The 20,034-nt window shown below is 27.3% G+C and overlaps 3 protein-coding genes across 3 annotated transcripts; all 3 read left to right on the top strand.

The window, feature by feature from the left end:
- Positions 1–4,398: 4,398 nt before the first annotated feature.
- On the top strand, positions 4,399–7,842 carry LOC124912194 (probable serine/threonine-protein kinase WNK9). Its single transcript, XM_047452758.1, has 6 exons — positions 4,399–4,589; positions 4,665–4,702; positions 4,779–5,006; positions 5,083–5,303; positions 6,616–6,773; positions 6,862–7,842. The coding sequence occupies exons 1-6, from the start codon at positions 4,539–4,541 to the stop codon at positions 7,729–7,731; spliced, it is 1,566 nt and encodes a 521-aa protein (XP_047308714.1). The 5' UTR covers positions 4,399–4,538; the 3' UTR covers positions 7,732–7,842.
- A 1,904-nt stretch (positions 7,843–9,746) lies between these two features.
- On the top strand, positions 9,747–12,427 carry LOC124911258 (imidazoleglycerol-phosphate dehydratase 1, chloroplastic). Its single transcript, XM_047451715.1, has 7 exons — positions 9,747–9,900; positions 9,996–10,100; positions 10,164–10,256; positions 10,429–10,503; positions 11,819–11,881; positions 12,019–12,128; positions 12,205–12,427. Exons 1-7 carry the CDS (start codon positions 9,892–9,894, stop codon positions 12,230–12,232), a joined length of 483 nt encoding a protein of 160 aa, XP_047307671.1. The 5' UTR covers positions 9,747–9,891; the 3' UTR covers positions 12,233–12,427.
- Positions 12,428–16,646: 4,219 nt separating this feature from the next.
- Positions 16,647–19,684, top strand: LOC124911257 (cysteine synthase). Its single transcript, XM_047451714.1, has 11 exons — positions 16,647–16,740; positions 16,810–16,869; positions 16,936–17,045; positions 17,130–17,187; positions 17,272–17,535; positions 17,634–17,771; positions 17,847–17,898; positions 18,707–18,786; positions 19,084–19,143; positions 19,230–19,310; positions 19,398–19,684. Exons 2-11 carry the CDS (start codon positions 16,828–16,830, stop codon positions 19,488–19,490), a joined length of 978 nt encoding a protein of 325 aa, XP_047307670.1. The 5' UTR covers positions 16,647–16,740; positions 16,810–16,827; the 3' UTR covers positions 19,491–19,684.
- The last annotated feature ends 350 nt before the right edge of the window (positions 19,685–20,034 follow it).

Genomic DNA, 20,034 nt, shown 5'->3' with positions numbered 1-20,034 from the left:
GGATTTGTATTAGTTTCTTAATATTAATAATAATAATAATTTAATATTGATTGGAAAGTTGTGGTTGTGATATTTACATCACATAAATAAACATATTTAAAAAAAAACATATTAACATGAGAAATTGAAAAAGAAAATATTATTATTTAAATAGTTAATTAAATATTACATGGTTTGATAGAGAGGGGTTCAAAAAGGGGGAAATTTTTAATGTTAAGCAACAAAACAAATAGACTACTCATAGTATTTGGCAACATATAAATGTTAGGTGGGATGTGATCATTCACTTACATCAACTTTGGCTACCCTCCACACAACTTTATGTGGAATCAATCTTGTGGCTTAAAATTTTCTAATCCCATTGATATTGAAACATTTGTATGTCTACCATTTGATCCCACATTTTCAATTCATTTCTTATCATTAATCACATAATTTTCATCATTAAAAAAAAAAAGATAATGGGCATTTCTTCATATTATTCAAGAATCATATTCTCTGTTGATAAAAAGGGACCATAATCTTGTAATTGGACAAATTCTTCTTGGTTTGATTTGCTTTGTTACTTTTGTATTTAGGGTTAGTTTGAAATTGTAATATGTTTTGATAGTTTGACTCAATGAATTGTATTAGGGCTTTGACATAAACAAATTTGCAGTCCTAAAAATCAATTTAATCCAATGATTTTAATTCATCTTACACATTTTTTTTTTTCCATTTCTTAATGAAATTTGTATTTTTTTTCATTTTTTAAAATGTTAAAGTGCATTTTATTGATTAATTTGATCTTAAATATCGCTGTCAAATATCAAAACTAAATACTCCAAAAAATCAATTATGTACAAATTATAATACGATGTATCATTCGTTATCGAAGAAAAAACTCAAATAACTTAAAAAGAAATGATGAGCATAAACAAACTTAGAGCTCACAATCTATAATATGATTACAACTTATAATATGATGAATAGTAGACCGTTGAATTGAGATAGTCAATAGATTATAATGACTCCATGTTTATTCACTTGTCTTGGTCTTTTTCGATTTGTACAATATTTTCTCACCTATTTTTTTCATTATCTTCTCGATGCGTTTGACAAGTCAAATGACATAATTTTTTAAAAACATTCTAGTTAAATATCATCACAAATTTTGAATTAAGAAATATTAATAATAGAACTCAAAACTCATAACTACAAAGTTAACATTTAAGGCAGAACAAGAATATTGTTTTATAATTTAAATGGACAACCAAATAAAACATTAAGTAGGGTATATTTGATATTGTGTTAATGTAAGGTGAAATTCACCTAAATAATAGTTCGACTTACAAATTATCTATACATTTGAAATGTTAAGATTGGATTGAAAACATGATGTGGGTAAGTTGTTTAATTAATATTGAGGTTTTGAAGCAATTTGAGTTTATTAACCAATTAATACATGAAAACAATGGCTTGTTTGATTAGGGTTATTTAAAAAATCTAATATAATCAAGTATCATTTCCCTCGTTCTTTTTATTCATCAATCACTCAATTAATTAACTAAAATACTAAAATATTTCATATTTTAAATTATTATTTATTTCTATATCATCATATATAATACATTTAAGCATTTTTTTAAAAAAAAAATCGCACACTCAAAATAATCATAAATCATTACTTTTTAAATAACTCAAATTATTTAAAAAGTTCGAATACAAACAAGTCCTCAAAATTAGGACAAAATTTTTCAACGAGACCTTAGTTAAAAATGTGGTTGGTGGTTTAATATTCAATTATAATATATTCATTATTCATAGATTAGATTGTTTGTCAATATACAATACGATTAACTAACTTATTTAGAATTGGGGTTTCACTTCCTTTCAATATCCTTAAGGGTATAATGACTAATCTTTAAAATAAATTAAATATGATGAGATAGTTTCCCTTTACGGTCAAGAGAAAATAATTCCTTGTTAGCTTCTAATGTCAAACAATATCTTAATTTAATAATTAATCTTATCTAAAACATGATATTTAATTTAATGTTTATATTTAGACTTTGTTGTTAAGATAAGTCAATCAAGATATCATTATGGATAAATATTACTATATCCCCCTCGAGGTATATATATACATTTATAGATAGTTTATACATTAATTATTAAGCTCAATTAAAAATAATTTGCATTTTGTATAAAAACATTTATAAATTTCTTTAAAAGATAGAATAGTGTTTAAAACGGAAAGAAATCAATCAAAATAAAATACAAAATCTAACACTAGGGTTTAAAAGAAAACAATGTATTCCAATTGTATTTTTTTCAATGTCTTTATGACCGTGTATTTTTTTTTAATTATATTAGATAATATTTTATGTTATAATAAAACTCTAATAATCTTATGGATAAGGACGTGACATTGGTGACAAATATAAATAATAATTAATAACAACTTCAATAGTTTGATCATTGATATGAATACACATAGTTATTGTCAAATATTAAGCTTATCTTTATTTGATTTACATATGACAATTTGGAATTGTCACATTCATATATATGGTTGTGAATATTATTTGTTTCTAACATAGAAACTTTCCCATATATATATATATATATATATATATATATATATATGGTGGAAAATTGTCAACAGCCACCTATAATGAATGACATGTAACATAACAATTATTTACAACTTTCCTTCAAACATTATACTATTAATGGTATTACTTAGAAAAAAATATAAATAAATTTATATATGTGAAGTTTAACGATAAATAGCTTACGAATACTTAATATAAAAGTATGACAATAAAGAATTTTAATTATCGTTATTTCAAACAATGAGTGACATTATTATGATAAATAGTTTATTCCTATGATTTGTGTAAATGTATTTTCCTATAATCTTAGATCTAATCAACTTTTTTGGACTACATGTTTGGACCTAATGCACTTCCTAATAGTAGTTTTATATGTCAACATCACATATATATAATTAAATAAATATATAGTAATAATTCTTTTAATCTCAACAATAACAAAAACTCAAATACAGTTTTAATTTAAAAAAAATCTCCAAAAAATCAACCACCTCACAAAAAGAAACTTAAAATATAATTTTGCTTCCACCAAGCTAAATAATCATGCCAAACATGTCCTACCAAATTATACTTATATTAGATTATGTATATGGCTGAATTTTCTTATAAAAAAAATCATGAGAGTTCTTTATTTATAACACTAAAAAAATACTAATTCAAAAACTCCAAACTTCTTCAATTGAAGTTATTTAAAAAATCATTACATAAGTTTGTTGAGAATTGGTATATAAAAAAGTTAGGTTATTTAGTAAAAAATAATATATAATGAAAAATATATTTTTTAAAGAAAGTTAATGATTGATTAGATTGGGGAGAGAGAGAGAGTTTGAAAGATTATTTAAAGTTAGTTAATTTTGTAGGCCTCTTTCGAATTGTTTTTTTTTTTAAATCTAGAAGTAAAAAGAATAATAATAGGTAATGATTTTAATGAGGTAATAATTATTTTTTAATAAAAAAATTTAAAAGATATAGAATATATATAAATAAAATAAAAAATAATAATTTAAAATAAATAATATTTTAGTTAATTAAATGAGTTATGTAATTATTGAGAAATGATTAATTAAAATTTTAATTTTTGTTGAATTTTTTTAAAAACCAAATAAAACCAAATCCTTACAAAATTCAACATTTCATTCTTCATTCTTTTTTCAACAATCAATCATTATTTAAAATATACAAAATACTAAAATGTCTAATATTTATTGTATTATTTAAGGTAATCAAGTAACAACCTAAAATTGTGATATGTCAAAACTTGGTTATTTAAAAAATAATAATTGGGTGATAATATTGATGGATCAAGATTTTTATTGGTAAAAAATTTAAAGATATTAATATATAATAATAAAATAAAATAAATAATAATTTAACATTTTAAATAATAAATTAAATATTCGAGAAGAATGTACATAATTTTTTTTAAATGAGTTAGATAAAGACACAGTTTTTTAATATTTATTTACTGATTTGCCTTGAAAAAAAAGGAGAACATGTGAAATCGGTACCAGAAGATCCAATTCTTAAGTTATATATATTACTTTAGCAAAGTAAATGTTGAGGGAGTTAATTGAATTTAATTTTAAATATTTTGAATTGAAAAATATTATTTAATTTATTTTTGTGTATTTATGGGTGCAGGTATTATAGGAACAAAAACTAAAGAAAAAAAAAGGAAAAAAATATTAATCACGAGCAAATGAAACAGATCCACTTGCCCTGTTAAGTCAAGCGTGGAAATAAATGCTTTCTTTACTTTTTTGGCCTAAATTTGTCTTAGCATCTTCTTCTTCTTCCCGTTGGCTGGCCTGCCTAGAAAAGGCTCCCCAATGAGATAGAAAGTCACAAAAACAGTTCATCAAAGCACCTTTCATAAATTTTGATCCATTTTTGATGAAGTTTATTCATCCCCCATCTTGATCTTCATCCCAACAAACTACTATGGATGATTTCGAATTCATTGAAATTGATCCCACAGGAAGATATGGAAGAGTATGCTATCTGGGTTTCATTTAATTTTTTGTTAAAATCCATTTCTAACTTTATTTGATCATTTTTTACTTACAGTACAATGAAATTCTGGGTAAAGGATCATCCAAAACTGTGTAAGAACATTTTATAATATCCTTCATAGTTAATGATTTTCACTTTTTGATTATGGGTTTGTTTGTGTTTTTTCAGATATAGGGCTTTTGATGAATATGAAGGAATTGAAGTAGCTTGGAATCAAGTGAAGCTATATGATTTCCTTCAAAGACCAGATGATTTAGAAAGACTTTATTGTGAGATTCATCTGTTGAAAACATTGAAACATGATAACATCATGAAGTTCTTCACTTCTTGGGTTGATACTTCAAACAGGAACATTAATTTTGTAACGGAAATGTTTACTTCTGGGACATTAAGACAGTAAGTAACTGGGTTTTGGATGAAGATTAAGGATTTGATTTGTTAATGTTTGATTGATTGGTTTTTTTGATGATAGGTATAGGATGAAACATAAGAGAGTGAATCTTAGAGCAATAAAGAATTGGTGTAGACAGATATTGAAAGGGCTTTACTATCTTCATAGTCAAGATCCTCCTATAATTCATAGAGATCTTAAATGTGATAACATTTTCATTAATGGAAATCAAGGGGAAGTTAAGATTGGCGATCTGGGTTTAGCTGCGATTCTTCGTAACTCTCATGCCGATCGCTGCGTTGGTGAGTTTTATTCATGTCTATGTTTTGTTTTTGTTTTTTAAATATTGGTTAAAGAAAGCTAGCACTTAGTCTTATCCATAGGTTTGAATGGGGAAATTTGAGGAGATACCCACAAAAAGGCCTTACAGCGGATAGTTGGATAGTTTGAGAGCATAAATTAAATAAATTAAATAGCGCTAGTGACCCTCTATTCTTTTCTGACAAAAATGTCCTTATCGCGTCACACAATATGAGGTTGCGTGATGCAATTTTTTATTTTTTTATTTTTCAAAAAATTTTAATTATGATTTTTTTTGGAAGAAAATGGCCCAGTTGCGTCATGCAATCGCGAGACGAAAAAAAAAAAATCATCTCGCGATTCCGGTTGTGTCACGCAACCTCCGACATGGGCAAAATCATCTAAAAACAGTAAAAAGTGTCACAAACGTTTTTTTTTTAAAGTCTGCACTTTCCGCATTTAAGATATTTTTGAGAGTCATCTCCTCAAATTTCCCTTTGAATGAAGCTTAGACATTTGGACTAAGAAAAAATAATTGAAAAAAAAAATTAAACCCTTGTTTTACATTGTTTTCATAATTTTGAATGAATACAGATACTATAAAGAGTTTAATTTTATAATATTTTATATGATTACACAAATCTAAAAAATATTTTACTTTATCTGTTTCTTTATTGAGCAAATTAGACTTTGGGTGTGCTTGAAATAAAAAATAGGATAAGCTTGAATTTTTATTGGAAATTTTTAAATGAAATTGATAAATTAACATAAATTTTTACATATATTTTTTTTTTTTGTAGATTAATATAATTTTGAATGAATACAGATATTATAAAGAGGTTAATTTTATAATATTTTATATAATTACATAAATCTAGAAAGTGTTTTACTTTAATTATTTTTTTATTGAGCAAATTAGACCAGGATGAAGTTTGGGTTTGGACGTGGCTTAAAAAAATTTAGGTTGAGTTTTATTTTTTTTGGAAAATTTATTAATGAAATTTTTGCGAATTAAATTTAAAATAAATAAATAAAATTAAGAGTTAGGTCACATTTCTAACATAAAAATTATTATTTTTTGTTTTTTCGGAGTGAACTTGAACGCATCTCATCCTAACATAAATCTAGCTCGGATGCATACAAAAAATTAACTATAATGAAATAAAAAGACAAACATCTTTTCGATTTAGCAATTCAATGCTACTTACCAATAAAATAAGTGAGTTTCGGTTCAATTTTACCTGGTAGTTAATAATTTTTTTTTAAATGGTACGGGATAAAGATTCGAACTCTCGATTTTTAATGAAACTACAGGAACTCCGGAATTCATGGCACCGGAGGTTTACGCGGAGCAGTATAATGAATTGGTTGATATTTACTCATTTGGTATGTGCATACTTGAAATGGTAACTTTTGAATACCCATATAGTGAATGCACTCACCCGGCTCAAATCTACAAGAAAGTTATCTCTGTAAGAAAACAAATCATATATTTGTTACAAATTTTAACCACGGTAATTAATATTAATATGTTTAAATTTTTCATATCAATATAAACAGGGGAGAAAACCAGATTCTTTGTATAAAGTGAAGAACATGGAAATCCGACAATTCGTGGAGAAATGTTTAACAAATGTATCCTCGAGACTATCCGCTAAAGAACTTCTAGAAGACCCTTTTCTCCAACATGAAGATTACTGGCCTTCCAACGATATTTCTCTCTTAACCGATATCGAGGACGTGGCGATTTCGATAAACGGAAGGAAGGCAGACGGGGATGTCTTTCTACGTTTGAAGATAACAGACAACGAAGGTCGCGTTCGAAATATTTACTTCCATTTCGACATCGAGACCGACACTGCATTGAGTGTTGCCACCGAAATGGTGGCAGAGCTCGACTTAACTGATCAAGACGCGGCTAAAATAGCCGACATGATTGACGGTGCTGTCGCTTCTTTAGTACCTGAATGGGAAAAAGGGTTATTATCGTTGAATGAGAATAGTATTAATGGATATTGTTCGAATAAGAATGTTCAAGTACTTGAATGTTCCCAAGACGGATGTGCTACCGTGCATGGCCGGTTCGAAGAGATTACTTACCAATTTGAAGGATCCGACGCGCCAGGAATGTCGAGCCAATCGGATCAGAATGATTGTGAGGAGGAAAGAAAGCAAATGATGGACGATAGTGATGAGATTGGGCAAGAATTGAGGTGGTTAAAGGCGAAGTATCAAATGCAATTGAAAGAAGGTAAAGATGATGATTTTACGAAGAAATGTTCGCAGCAAAAGGTGTTTCCTATTTTCGAATCGGGTTCTTGTAGCCCCGAGATTGTGGGGGGCACGGCTAAGAGCTTTTATGCGGGTGGATTGCTTCCTCATTCGTTACATAAGGCGACTTCTCTACCGGTTGATGTTGTTGAATTCTAATTGTAAGTTACTTTAATTCAATGTACAAATTTTCTACTAATATTAATATACTAGTAGAAGTGGAAGGCTGGACTTGAGGTTAATTAAATAAAATTTGCTAACATTATTGCACTTAAGTGTTTTTTTGTGTGTGTATGTGTTCAAGTTGCTTATAAGTTATCTAGCAATAATTGTTTAAATGTGAATAGTAGAACATAAATTAAAGTGGAGAGACTTCAACATAAAGCAAAATATATATAAAAAAAAGCACTTAGAGAAGAATCAAACTCAATGCAGAATAACCAAAGTTTATTCTAAAATTAATAGTCAATTCTAAATTTTGACTAATTCTAAATTTCAAAGGATTTGAATATATAAAGGTTTAATAGATTAAATATATATATATATATATATATATTTATATATATTGAGCTTCAATGTTCAAAATTATAATGTGAAACCGATAGTCAAATCATTGCATTTCGGTGGAACTCTAACAAGAAAACAAATATATACATTGGTCCTCTTTGGACAATCTTACTATTAGAAAATAATAATCATGAAAACTAATTTTAAATTTACAAAGTTTTTGAGTAGGTTAGTGAAAGACGTGTACTTCCCTTTGTGGCTCCATATTAAGAAAAAAGATTGTAGCTCTTGGTTTTGGTCTAGTATCCTCTTAGAAAGAGACTTACTAAAAGTCAATGGACATTGACAAATCATTGATGGATCATCATATTTTTTTTTAACGATGATTGAATACTCATTAAGGACTCTAGTGATGTGTTTCAATTTAAAAGTCTTAGGAACCTTATCGAGTACAACATATAATCATTTATTTGTTAGTCAGGTTATTAATCACTCAAAACAATTGAATACGATTATTTTACATTAACTATTAGGTAAGAAACACACATATTGTACTATTAAGCTCTCAATTAGTGTCTTGGGATCATGTGACGGGTTTATATGAAATGACAATTTCAATGGAGTGTATTCGCCGAGTTGTGGATACAGTTATGTACTCAAAAGTCATAAATTTGTTAGATCAAAGTCCCATCATCATCTCAAGTGCACCAAAGACTTTAAAAAACTATTTGGAGTTTTAAATGTCCATCAAAATTAGGAATTTCTTTAGAGAGGTTGTCATAATGCTCTCTCAACCTTTGAGAATTGTTTCGATGACAAATCTCGTCATCCCCTATCTGTCCTAAGTGTTTTTCAAATATGAAAACTATTAAACTCTTATTGTTACTATGTCAAAAATATTTTGTTACGTAGTCATTATCGGGTTTCTATTAATAAATTTGATATATTGTTATTTGAGACTTTTAATAAAAATTGAGTATTTTAATTGTTGTGCATTGAACAACACCAACACTATCTGGATAAAGATCAACTATGATGCCTCTATTCTTGAAGACGAATCCAAAAAGTTTACCAAAATTATTATTTAGGATCATATCGGCAATCTTGTCAGAGATTTTGGCCATAATTTCAGATGTCTTAACTCTGTTGTAACCGATGCCATAATAATTCGTTAAGCAAATGTGGTGTATTGTGATTCAATGACATAATGTCATTTTCGAGTCAGACGTCAAAATATAGTCTATGTAATTTTTGATGTACCAAAATGAAGTAATTGATATTTCGAACCTCTTATACAAGATATTAAATAAATTATGTTTTATAACAACCCGCAAATTAGATAGCAAAACATTGTCTCGAAAATTTTATTTTTCATTATCTTTTTCTTTTATGTTTCCACCACTAAAAAAAATCTTTGTAATGACATTATATTTTCATAACTAAATATGAAAGATAATTTATAAAAAAAAAACCCTAATTTATTCGCAATTAAAATTTTGGGTTCAATATTTCGGCTTAAACTACTCATCTTCCATGGAGTCTCTGAGAATCGTCACTGGATCTTCATCAACTGAAGGAAACGGATCTCCATCTACATCCTCCACTGAATGCGGTAAACCCCTTCATTCATTCATCTGTGTATTTCATCGTTTGATGTGATCTCCTGTTGCCGATAATATACTCTTTTATTCCATAGGACCTCGAACAGGAGAGGTGAAGAGAGTGACAAAAGAAACGAATGTCTCTGTTAGAATAAACTTAGATGGATCTGGAATAGCTGATAGCCAAACCAGTATTCCGTTCCTTGACCATATGCTAGATGTTAGTTAGTTTCTCACTTTCTCCAACATTTTGAATGTTTTTGTTAGAGAATTGCATTGAAATTTGTACTGTTGTTTGTGAATTGTGATTTCTAGCAACTGGCTTCTCATGGATTATTTGATGTTCATGTAAGAGCTACTGGAGATATTCACATTGATGATCATCATACAAATGAAGATGTCGCGCTTGCCATTGGATCGGTATACTTTATGTTATAAACAGTGTGATGTTTACAATCAATTTCATGACTTTGGAAATTTTAGGCTTTGCTTCAGGCACTGGGTGATAGAAAAGGGATAAACAGGTTTGGTGATTTCTCAGCTCCACTTGATGAAGCATTGATACATGTTGCCTTGGTAGGTTGCCATCTATCTTTGAATGTTTCTTTACTGCAATCATGATTTGTTTCAGAGTTTACTTTTAGTTCTTCATGATTGATTGATTGATTGATTAATCTGTGAGTAATTTTGGTGGTTCATATGTTTCCTTTGTCCTAATTCAAGATTTTGGATGAATATATTTGAACAGGATTTATCTGGAAGACCACACTTAAGTTATGATTTGCAAATTCCTACTCAAAGGGTGGGAACATATGACACACAGGTACTTGAATTTTTTGTTACATATCCTTGTTGTTTGATGTGGGTTATTTGAAATTGTTTTCAAATAACTCACTATTCAATCCGCACCCTATTCGTCATTCAAATCATCAATCACAATCTCAAAACAAAAGGGTAGGAACATATGACACACAGGTGCTTGAAAGTTTTGTTACATATCCTTGTTTTTTATGTGGGTTATTCGAAATTATTTTCAAATAACTCCACTATTCAATCCGCACTCTATTCGTCATTCAAATCATCAATCACAGTCTCAAAACAAAAGGGTTGGAACATATGACACACAGGTGCTTGAAAGTTTTGTTACATATCCTTGTTGTTTGATGTGGGTTATTCGAAATTGTTTTCAAATAACTCACTATTCAATCCGCAATCTATTCATCATTCAAATCATCAATCACATCTCAAAACAAAAGGGTGGGAACATATGAAACATAGGTCCTTGGAAATTTTGTTAACATATCCTTGTTGTTTGATGTGGGTTATTCGAGATTATTTTCAGAAAACTCCCTATTCAATCCGCACTATATTAGTCATTCAAATCATAAAGTTATCTCTAATGTCTTTTTACCCAAAAAATAACTGATTTTAATCACCAACATCAAACAAGATTGATTATTTATAACCCACGTCAAATCCACTTGGTTATTCAAAATAACTCATGATCAAATCCACAATCTATTTATTGATAACATTAAAGAAAATATATTTCTTCATTATATGTTTATACTCTTTAATGTCTCTTTACCCAAATAACCTATAACTTGTTTGATTTCTTTTTGAAAAATGGTTTATTTGGATAATATGACTAAATATCCTTAGTGTTTGATATTTTAAAACAACATAAAAATAAAGAAATAGTATTTTGGTTGATTTGAATGATGTGATAAAAGAAGTGATTGATCCAAATAACCCACATCAAATAAGTTCATAATTTTCAATAAACCTAGATCAAACAACGCTCTGAAGTTGAAAAAAGTGTAACAATGCTGGGTTTATGTTTTAACTGTTGTTCATCCTTTTCTGTGCTGATTTATGAACATTGTTAATAATGAATTCATGTTCAAAGTATACTCAATCAGAATTGATTTGTTCCAAATACTTGTTCTGTCCTTTCCAATAAGGCTCTATTTGTTCATCAGTTTAGTTCAAGTCTATAATGAATTCATAAAATGCAATTTCTCCATCAACCCCACTTTATCATTCCTTTTTGCTTATATTTTTTACATAAACTTGAATAGTGAAAGACATATAAGACAATGAACTCATTGAAACTTTGAAGAACTCTGTTATTGCAGCTTGTGGAGCACTTTTTCCAATCTTTGGTTAATACTTCTGGTATGACGCTTCACATCAGACAGGTAATTACGATAACTGTCAATTGCTTGAAATGTTGATCTAATCTCCGAAATATAGTATCATTTACTGTTGTCTGATTGTGGTTGGATTAAAGTGATTATATGCAATAATAAGATTCATTTCTGTTACTCGATAATAGCTTGGTGGAAAAAATTCTCATCACATAATTGAGGCAACATTCAAGGCTTTTGCTAGGGCTCTCCGGCAGGCAACAGAATTCGACCCACGTCGCGGTGGGACTGTGCCAAGGTATATATATATGTGTGTACAAAATTGTTTTTCCAAATTAAACTGCTGAAAATTCTCCCGATTTTTCAACACGCAGCTCAAAAGGGGTTCTCTCGCGATCTTGATTCTACATCCTCAGTTTCAACCAAATGTAATTTGTTTGAACTGCTGAATCTCTTGAGTGTGTAACCATAGGATAAATTATAGATTCCATTATTTTCTCTTCAAGCTATTTAGAGAAATGTAACAATGCTTGACATGATGCAGAACAAGGCTAAAAGCAAATAAATAAACTTTTAGTGCTCCTTTAAACATACTTTTATCTGTATCTTTTCAATTTTATACACACTTTTGCTTTTCACATCTTTTTCTAAATAAATAAATGGTGTTTTAGTATCTAGATATTTTAGTAGATAATTTAATGAATTTAATTGAGGATTATTTGAGTTTAATTTCTAATTATTATTTTTTATCTAATATTTAAATTTTATTTAAAATAAAGTAGAAATAATTTGATATTTTTATTATTGAATTAAACCTAAAAGCTTGTTTTGTGTTGGGTTATTTGAGATTTTTATTGGGTATTTTTGAAAAAAAAAACTATTTGATAAAAGAATAGATTATTTAGTTAGATGAATTAATATAAGGTTTTTTTATAATATAAATTAGATATTTATATTGAATAATTAGATAATTGAAAATAAATAAGATATGATATACTTTAAAAACAAAGGATACATGTGACTGATAACTCATTGTCAAAACAGTTATATAAAATTAATAAATATAAAGATAATATATAGATAATATATCTTACATATTGATTATATTTGATAAAAAAATTATTTTATTTTATTTTTCAAGACGAAATGCTAAATGATGTTGAAAAAGGATTTTTTTTTTTCTTGCTTTCCTTATACGGCGTATAATAATAATAATAATAATAAAAAATATCTTTAGTTGAATACATCTTATTAGATCTAATAAAAAAAAATCTTTTTAGTTGAATAAATCTGATTAGATCTAATATAATAAAAAAAAAAACAATTATTTGGGCCATAGTCAAGGCTGTTGTTATCAAGATGGTTGTTAATTTCAAGAAATTCTCATTCATAATATATATATATTATTCTTATCCAGCTTAGCTTTGTTGAGATTAATATTATTTAAATAATTTCATAAATTATTTAAATAATTTTATTTGATTGAATTTTTTAAAATAAACCAACAAACTCAAGGCTTTTGGATGGCACATTTTTGCTCGGCTTTCTAGAGGACCATTTTCTCTTTTGTCGAGGCATGGCCACTAGTTGTCGTTTGTAAATTAATATTTATATTCACAATACAACATTAAATTATTTATATTTGTATATTTATATACTTTTACTCAAAAGATTTAAAGAAAGATAATGGTGTTGCATGTTATATATCCAAATCAAATAAAAAGTTTATTTATTTTTAATTCTATTTTGGATTATTTAAATAATTCAATAAATTAAACATTATTTTACTCTCTTTCATCCATCCCTCCATTCATTAATTAAAATATTTAAAATAATTTTTATTTATTTATATATTCTAATACCTTTAATGTTTTTTACTTAAAAAAAAACTTGTAATATCCTCAAAATCTTACCAATTACAATTATTGTCCAAATCAAACAAAATAAAGTATTGTCCATTTATAAACAAGTGAAATGAAAAATTTCTTTTAAAAAGAGTATTAGTAATATATAATTAATCTAAGAAATACAAATAAATAAATAATACTAAATAAAAGTTATATTCATAAAATCAACTATATAAATTTATTTATTTATATAAGTAATATTTATAAATTTATAAATAAATAAAAAATCACACTATTTCATTATAATAGTATAAAATTATAAATCAAAATTATTTATAAAAAATTTTAAGATCATAAATTTAAAATAATAAAATTTTAACTAATTTATGGAATACTTAAACTATCTTATTCAAATTATTAATTTACATGTTTAATACATTTATTTTGCATGTGTTATGCCTATTTGATCAGCTTATTCCCAGATCAACTATTATAGACAATTCATCTTATTTATTTCAAATAAAATTTTAATAATGATAAGGTGTTATATTTTTTTTTTTAAATGATAAATGTATAATAAAAAATTACGAGAGTTGGTTTACAAGAAATATATAAATAATAACATGAGAGAATTATTTTTTTTTACTAAACATAAAATATAAACAAAAACACGTCAAGTTAATAAAATATTTTAAATAAACTTAATAAAAAATCCTCAATTATTATAGTAAATAAATTTCAAAATATATATTAATTAACCGTATCAAACACAATCAATAATAATAATACAGATAAAATCAGTATTATAAAAATGTTGAAGGGTCAAATATGAATGATTTTGGACTAATGTTCGGCTCATTAATATTAAATTAAATTAAAATAGGATTTATTGAAATAGTTTGAAAAAGTAATTAATTTATTATTTATGTGATATTTATAAATAAATAAAATATTAATATTATTTTTTTAATTATCGAATATTAGCGAATTAAAAGAAATTTAAAAAAAAAACTCGGTAGTTAAATTGAGGCATAAACATTTTATTTATAAATGTTACGTAAATAATAGATTGATTAGGATTAAGACAAAAATCTCGATTTTATATATAACTTTAATAATAAGAAATTTAAATGATAAAATTTGAAAGAAAAAATCTCAAATACTCTATGTAAAGAGTCTTACTTGACAATTTGGTTATTATAAAACTATATAAATTAATAATATATATATAAAAAAAAATCAATCAAACTAATCATTGACTAATTTGTCAATTTTATTCCTTTTGAATTTTACAAAAGGAAATCCCCACGCAACCAAATTCATTTGAATTGAGGTTTTCATTCATTCAAGTAACAAAGACTTTTGAAAAAAATATCTTACCTTTAAAATAAATAATTTTTAATTATAATTCCAAAGGCTATTTTATTTTATTTACATAAAAAATAAAACTTATCAAACAATACCTTGTTATTTAAATTACCCTATCTGTAATTATCATTTAATAATTTATCATCATAATTAGAAATATTATCTCAAATTCACTATCCACCTCATAATCTTTCAAAGAAAAAGGAAAATAAAAGAAGGATGGTAATAATTTATATTAATGTAGTCATTATTATAATTCTAAATTATTATAAATATTATCAACATACTTTAGGTAAATAAAGAAAAACAAAATCAATTCATGAATAACAAGTGGACTAAATAATCCAACTTGTTAAGTCATTTTAATATTTGGACTATTTGAAAACGGCAATATATTTATTCCAAAACAATACGTCAATTTTTATTATTTGTTTTTAGTATGCATACAAATTTATATCAGTTTTTCTTATGAACAAGTGGATCTGAATTGTTTATATAAAAATATAATATAATTATTTATTTATTTATATAAAGTTTGAACTAAATAATTTATTACCTTTGAGCAAAAAAAAAAATAAATCGGGCATATCAGAATATTGTAGTAAATTATATTGGATTTATATTTAGTAATCATAGAATTTAAGTGTTTCTTTAAGATTTTAAACGCTTTGTTTATTGTCCTATATTTATAAATAAAGTATCATAAATAAAGGACGGTTTAATTGTTCAAAATATCATTTTTTAATATTTTTTTTATTTGAAGGTAGTATATTAAAAATAAAATTCGTTTAAGCATAAAACAAAAAATAACATAAAATTTTTTTTACCAAATAATTAATCGAGCTCTTTTCAAAAAGAGCCGATAAATCCTCGTAAATTAGGCTCTTACTTTCAATTAAGATTTAAGACATATTATTTTTATGTCGTTGTTTTTTATTCTTTTTAACAATAATAATTGACATATTTAGTAAAAAAAAATACTAAATAATTTATCGAGCTCGTAAATCATTGTAAATTAGGCTTTTATTTTCAATTTGAGATACATTATTGTTAAAATTATAAAAAATTATTATTTTTTTTTAAAAAAAATCCATGTATATTAAAAATGATAAAAATCGTTTAAATATAACGATAAAGCGCATGACATGAAAAAAATGAAAAACATTACTCGATAGATTATCGAATTTAAAAGTTCTCAAGAAAAATAATAAACTTTCCGACGGACACTACCGGTTTTTCAAAAGAAAAAACAAAGTTTTAACTTAACTATTTTAAACACAACTAATTTATTATACAGCGAAATATATAAATAAATAAGTTAAATTAGTAATATGTAACGACCGATTATATTACCGTATCGCAAATTGTGATATTTAAATGAAGGTGTCTAAAATCCTAATTAATCCCAATAATAATTGGGAAAATTCGAATATAAATAAAATACCATATATATGTTTTTAAAAAATGATTAGAAATAAAAATGAATTATTTAAATAAATCATTATTTAAATTTATCCTTTTGACCTTTCCTAAATTTTTAATAGTATAAGTCCAGAAAAAGGCCCACATTCATTCGGCGTCATCTTCTCCGGCCAGACGAGCAAACCAGTATTAAAGCTAATCACTTTTCCAAATCTAAATTCGGTACTTGTTCTTCTGTAGCTGATTACGACCAATTTCATCGTCCAAATCTAGGTTCGTTCTTGCAAATTTTCTGTACTGGATTCCGATCAGGAAGAAACTGACAATTTTGTTTCATTTCAGTGATCTTTTGTTTCAGATATGGCGGCAGATAGAATCGGAATTGCTAAAGATATTACTGAAGTAAGTTTGATTCGTGCTATTTATTGTCTTTTAACTTCATATTGATTATCGTCTCGATTGGAACAGTTGATCGGGAATACTCCATTGGTGTATCTGAACAACGTAACTGAAGGATGTGTCGCTAGGGTTGCAGCCAAATTAGAAATGATGGAACCTTGTTCAAGTGTGAAAGATAGGTAAGAAATTAGATTGAGATTGAATAATCTCAGAATTTTTCAGTTCTAGTTTAAACTTTAAATATGATGTTTCTTGATGTTTAGGATTGGTTATAGTATGATTACTGATGCTGAGGAGAAAGGCCTTATCAAACCAGGAGAGGTGATTACTGATTACTGATCTATTGATTGATTTTTAATTGATTTTCTGTTATGTTTGATGCTTTATTTACTGGGGGTTCTTCAGAGTGTATTGATTGAACCTACAAGTGGAAATACTGGGATTGGATTAGCATTCATTGCAGCTGCTAAGGGTTACAAGCTAATTATCACAATGCCGGCTTCAATGAGTCTCGAGAGAAGGATTATCCTTCGTGCCTTTGGAGTGGAATTGTTTATTACAGATCCTGCTAAAGGAATGAAAGGTGCTATTCAAAAGGCTGAAGAGATATTGGCTAAGACACCGAATGCTTACATACTGCAGCAGTTTGAAAACCCTGCTAACCCGAGGGTAGGGTAGCCTTGTTATGTTCTTATGTTAAATGTGTTGGTAGAATGCTGAAAATGATATGGTTAAACTAAAAACTATGGAGTTTATTGACTATATAGATACATTATGAAACAACTGGACCGGAAATCTGGAAGGGAACGAGTGGGAAAGTAGATGCTTTCGTTTCGGGAATTGGTACTGGAGGAACAATTACTGGTGCTGGAAATTTTCTTAAAGAGCAAAATCCTGATGTAAAGGTAAGTTTATTGATAAGACAGTTGTTTCATTAGGATTTATCAATCTTGAAAGATTCTTTGTTTTCTATTTGTTAGATTTATGGTGTAGAACCTGTTGAGAGTCCTATTCTCTCTGGAGGAAAGCCTGGTGAGTTGAAGTTAAAGTTTTACTCTCCTTGATTTTGTAATTTTATCTCGTGAAATGAAAATGGAAGATGAAAAGAAAGCTGCTTCCATCTTATAGATGCATGCATTTCACCTGTACTATCATCTATGCCTACCAATTGCTATTTTGTCATTTAAATATTAAGGTGTTGGTTATCATCTCAAATGATTAAGGCCTTCTTAGATCTTGGGTTATTTGGACAACAAATAGGTTATTTCAACATTGTTTGGTGTAGGCTATTGAAAATTGGATTATTTGGGTAAGAAGAGATATATGATTAAAAAATTAAGGATATTTTGGTTAATGATTTGAATGATGTGATTGATAAAGGGGATTAACGATAGAATAGTGAGTTATTTGAGATTTAATTCAAATAACTGAGATCAATCGAACAAGGTGTAAGCTTAAGTCTCCTATTTATGCCTCTGAAAACTTTTTTATTATTGTTAGTTTTTATAATCAGAATTCAATTAAAAACCATTAGTAAACACGAAAGTCGCATTGACAAACAAGGAATTGAAAATTACAAAGCAAAAGTTGAGCTCGTCGCTGGTTTATCAAGAACACCTTTCGTCAAACACTCATTTGTTCATTTCCATCAAGATGGTGCAAATGACAGTGAAAAGTAGAGAAGTCCTCACTGAAAACTTATTTGATACTAAGAGATTTGTTATCATCAATTTTTAGTTTGGAGTAGTTTTATCCCTTGTGTTGTATTTTCACACGAACAATTTTCTTTATATCCGTCTGATCCTAACTTCTTGTTGCCTTGTTTATTACACACGTCAAGGCCCACACAAGATTCAAGGAATTGGCGCTGGTTTTATTCCTGGTGTGTTGGAAGTCAGTCTCATTGATGAAGTTATTCAAGTAAGGTTTTTGGAAGTAGTTTGTTTTTGTCATGTTTTCGATATTTTACGTTTCTTCTGTCATACAACTGACTATCAAATGCTATGTTCATTTAAGGGCCTTTTAATTTCTCCCTCCATCTAAAGTACATATTCAATCTTGCATATTTAACAGTGAATACTATTTGGCTTTACTCTTCAAGAAATTCGTTCATTTGCTTCTCTATCGATCATTAAGGCATCAAATATTTCTTGCATATTTACTGTTGTTTGCTGATTTTAAACTTGTTTAAAACTTGATTGCTTGTTTCATATTCAGGTATCAAGTGATGAAGCCATTGAAACTGCAAAGCTTGTTGCTCTGAAAGAAGGATTACTGGTAAGTCAATTTAGGAGGGTTGTGTCATCTTAAGTATGTTTCTTTGTCGGCTTGAATTTGTGAGATTTACGTATCAATTATGATAGGTGGGTATATCTTCTGGTGCTGCTGCTGCAGCGGCAATTAAGCTTGCAAAAAGACCAGAAAATGCTGGGAAACTGATTGTGGTATGTTTTATCCACTTTTCTTTTGTTTCTGGCCTTGAATTGCTCGTTTTTTAATGAATTTATTCTCCCTTTTATCCTTCATAATAGGTGGTCTTCCCTAGCTTTGGCGAGAGATATCTGTCGTCAGTGTTGTTTGAATCTGTTAGAAAGGAAGCGGAAAGCATGACTTTTGAGCCATGAGAGGTTCGGTTTCAGTTTGGTGGTGGTTCGTTCATTATGTTTTCGTAGAATGGACTTTACTAAATAAATTGAGGGACAGGATCAAGGAGGTTGTTGTACTGTTCTAGTTGTTTTTTTTATATCATGTGATGATTAATACAATCCAACTATGTTTCCTGGTTTATAGTCTTGAGAAAAAAATGTTTCATTTACAATATTTCTTTGTCAAAAAGAAAAATGTTTTTTTTTGTGATAGACTAAGTTACTTCCAAATGTGATATAAATCTTATGTTTCTAATTGAAGCAAATATTTTGTCAAACAAAATCAAAAGTGAATATATGTTTTTATATTTATTAATTTGCTGAGGAAGTTAGACCTATACAACACTCATTATCCAAATGGTTTGGCAAACCATTTGATAGTGATGTTACATCACGTCAGTGGATTTCAAAAAATAAATCTTTCTCTATTAGATTTTAAGTTCTATCAAATGTTGTCACATCATTTTCGACTATTTATGATATCAAATTTTTGCACTCTATCATTATTTTCGTTTAGTGAACT

The sequence above is a fragment of the Impatiens glandulifera genome, chromosome 8, assembly GCF_907164915.1.
Source record: "Impatiens glandulifera chromosome 8, dImpGla2.1, whole genome shotgun sequence".
NCBI lineage: Eukaryota > Viridiplantae > Streptophyta > Magnoliopsida > Ericales > Balsaminaceae > Impatiens > Impatiens glandulifera.
Note: the sequence above shows the minus strand (reverse complement) of the source record. Positions and strands in the feature narration are given on the sequence as shown.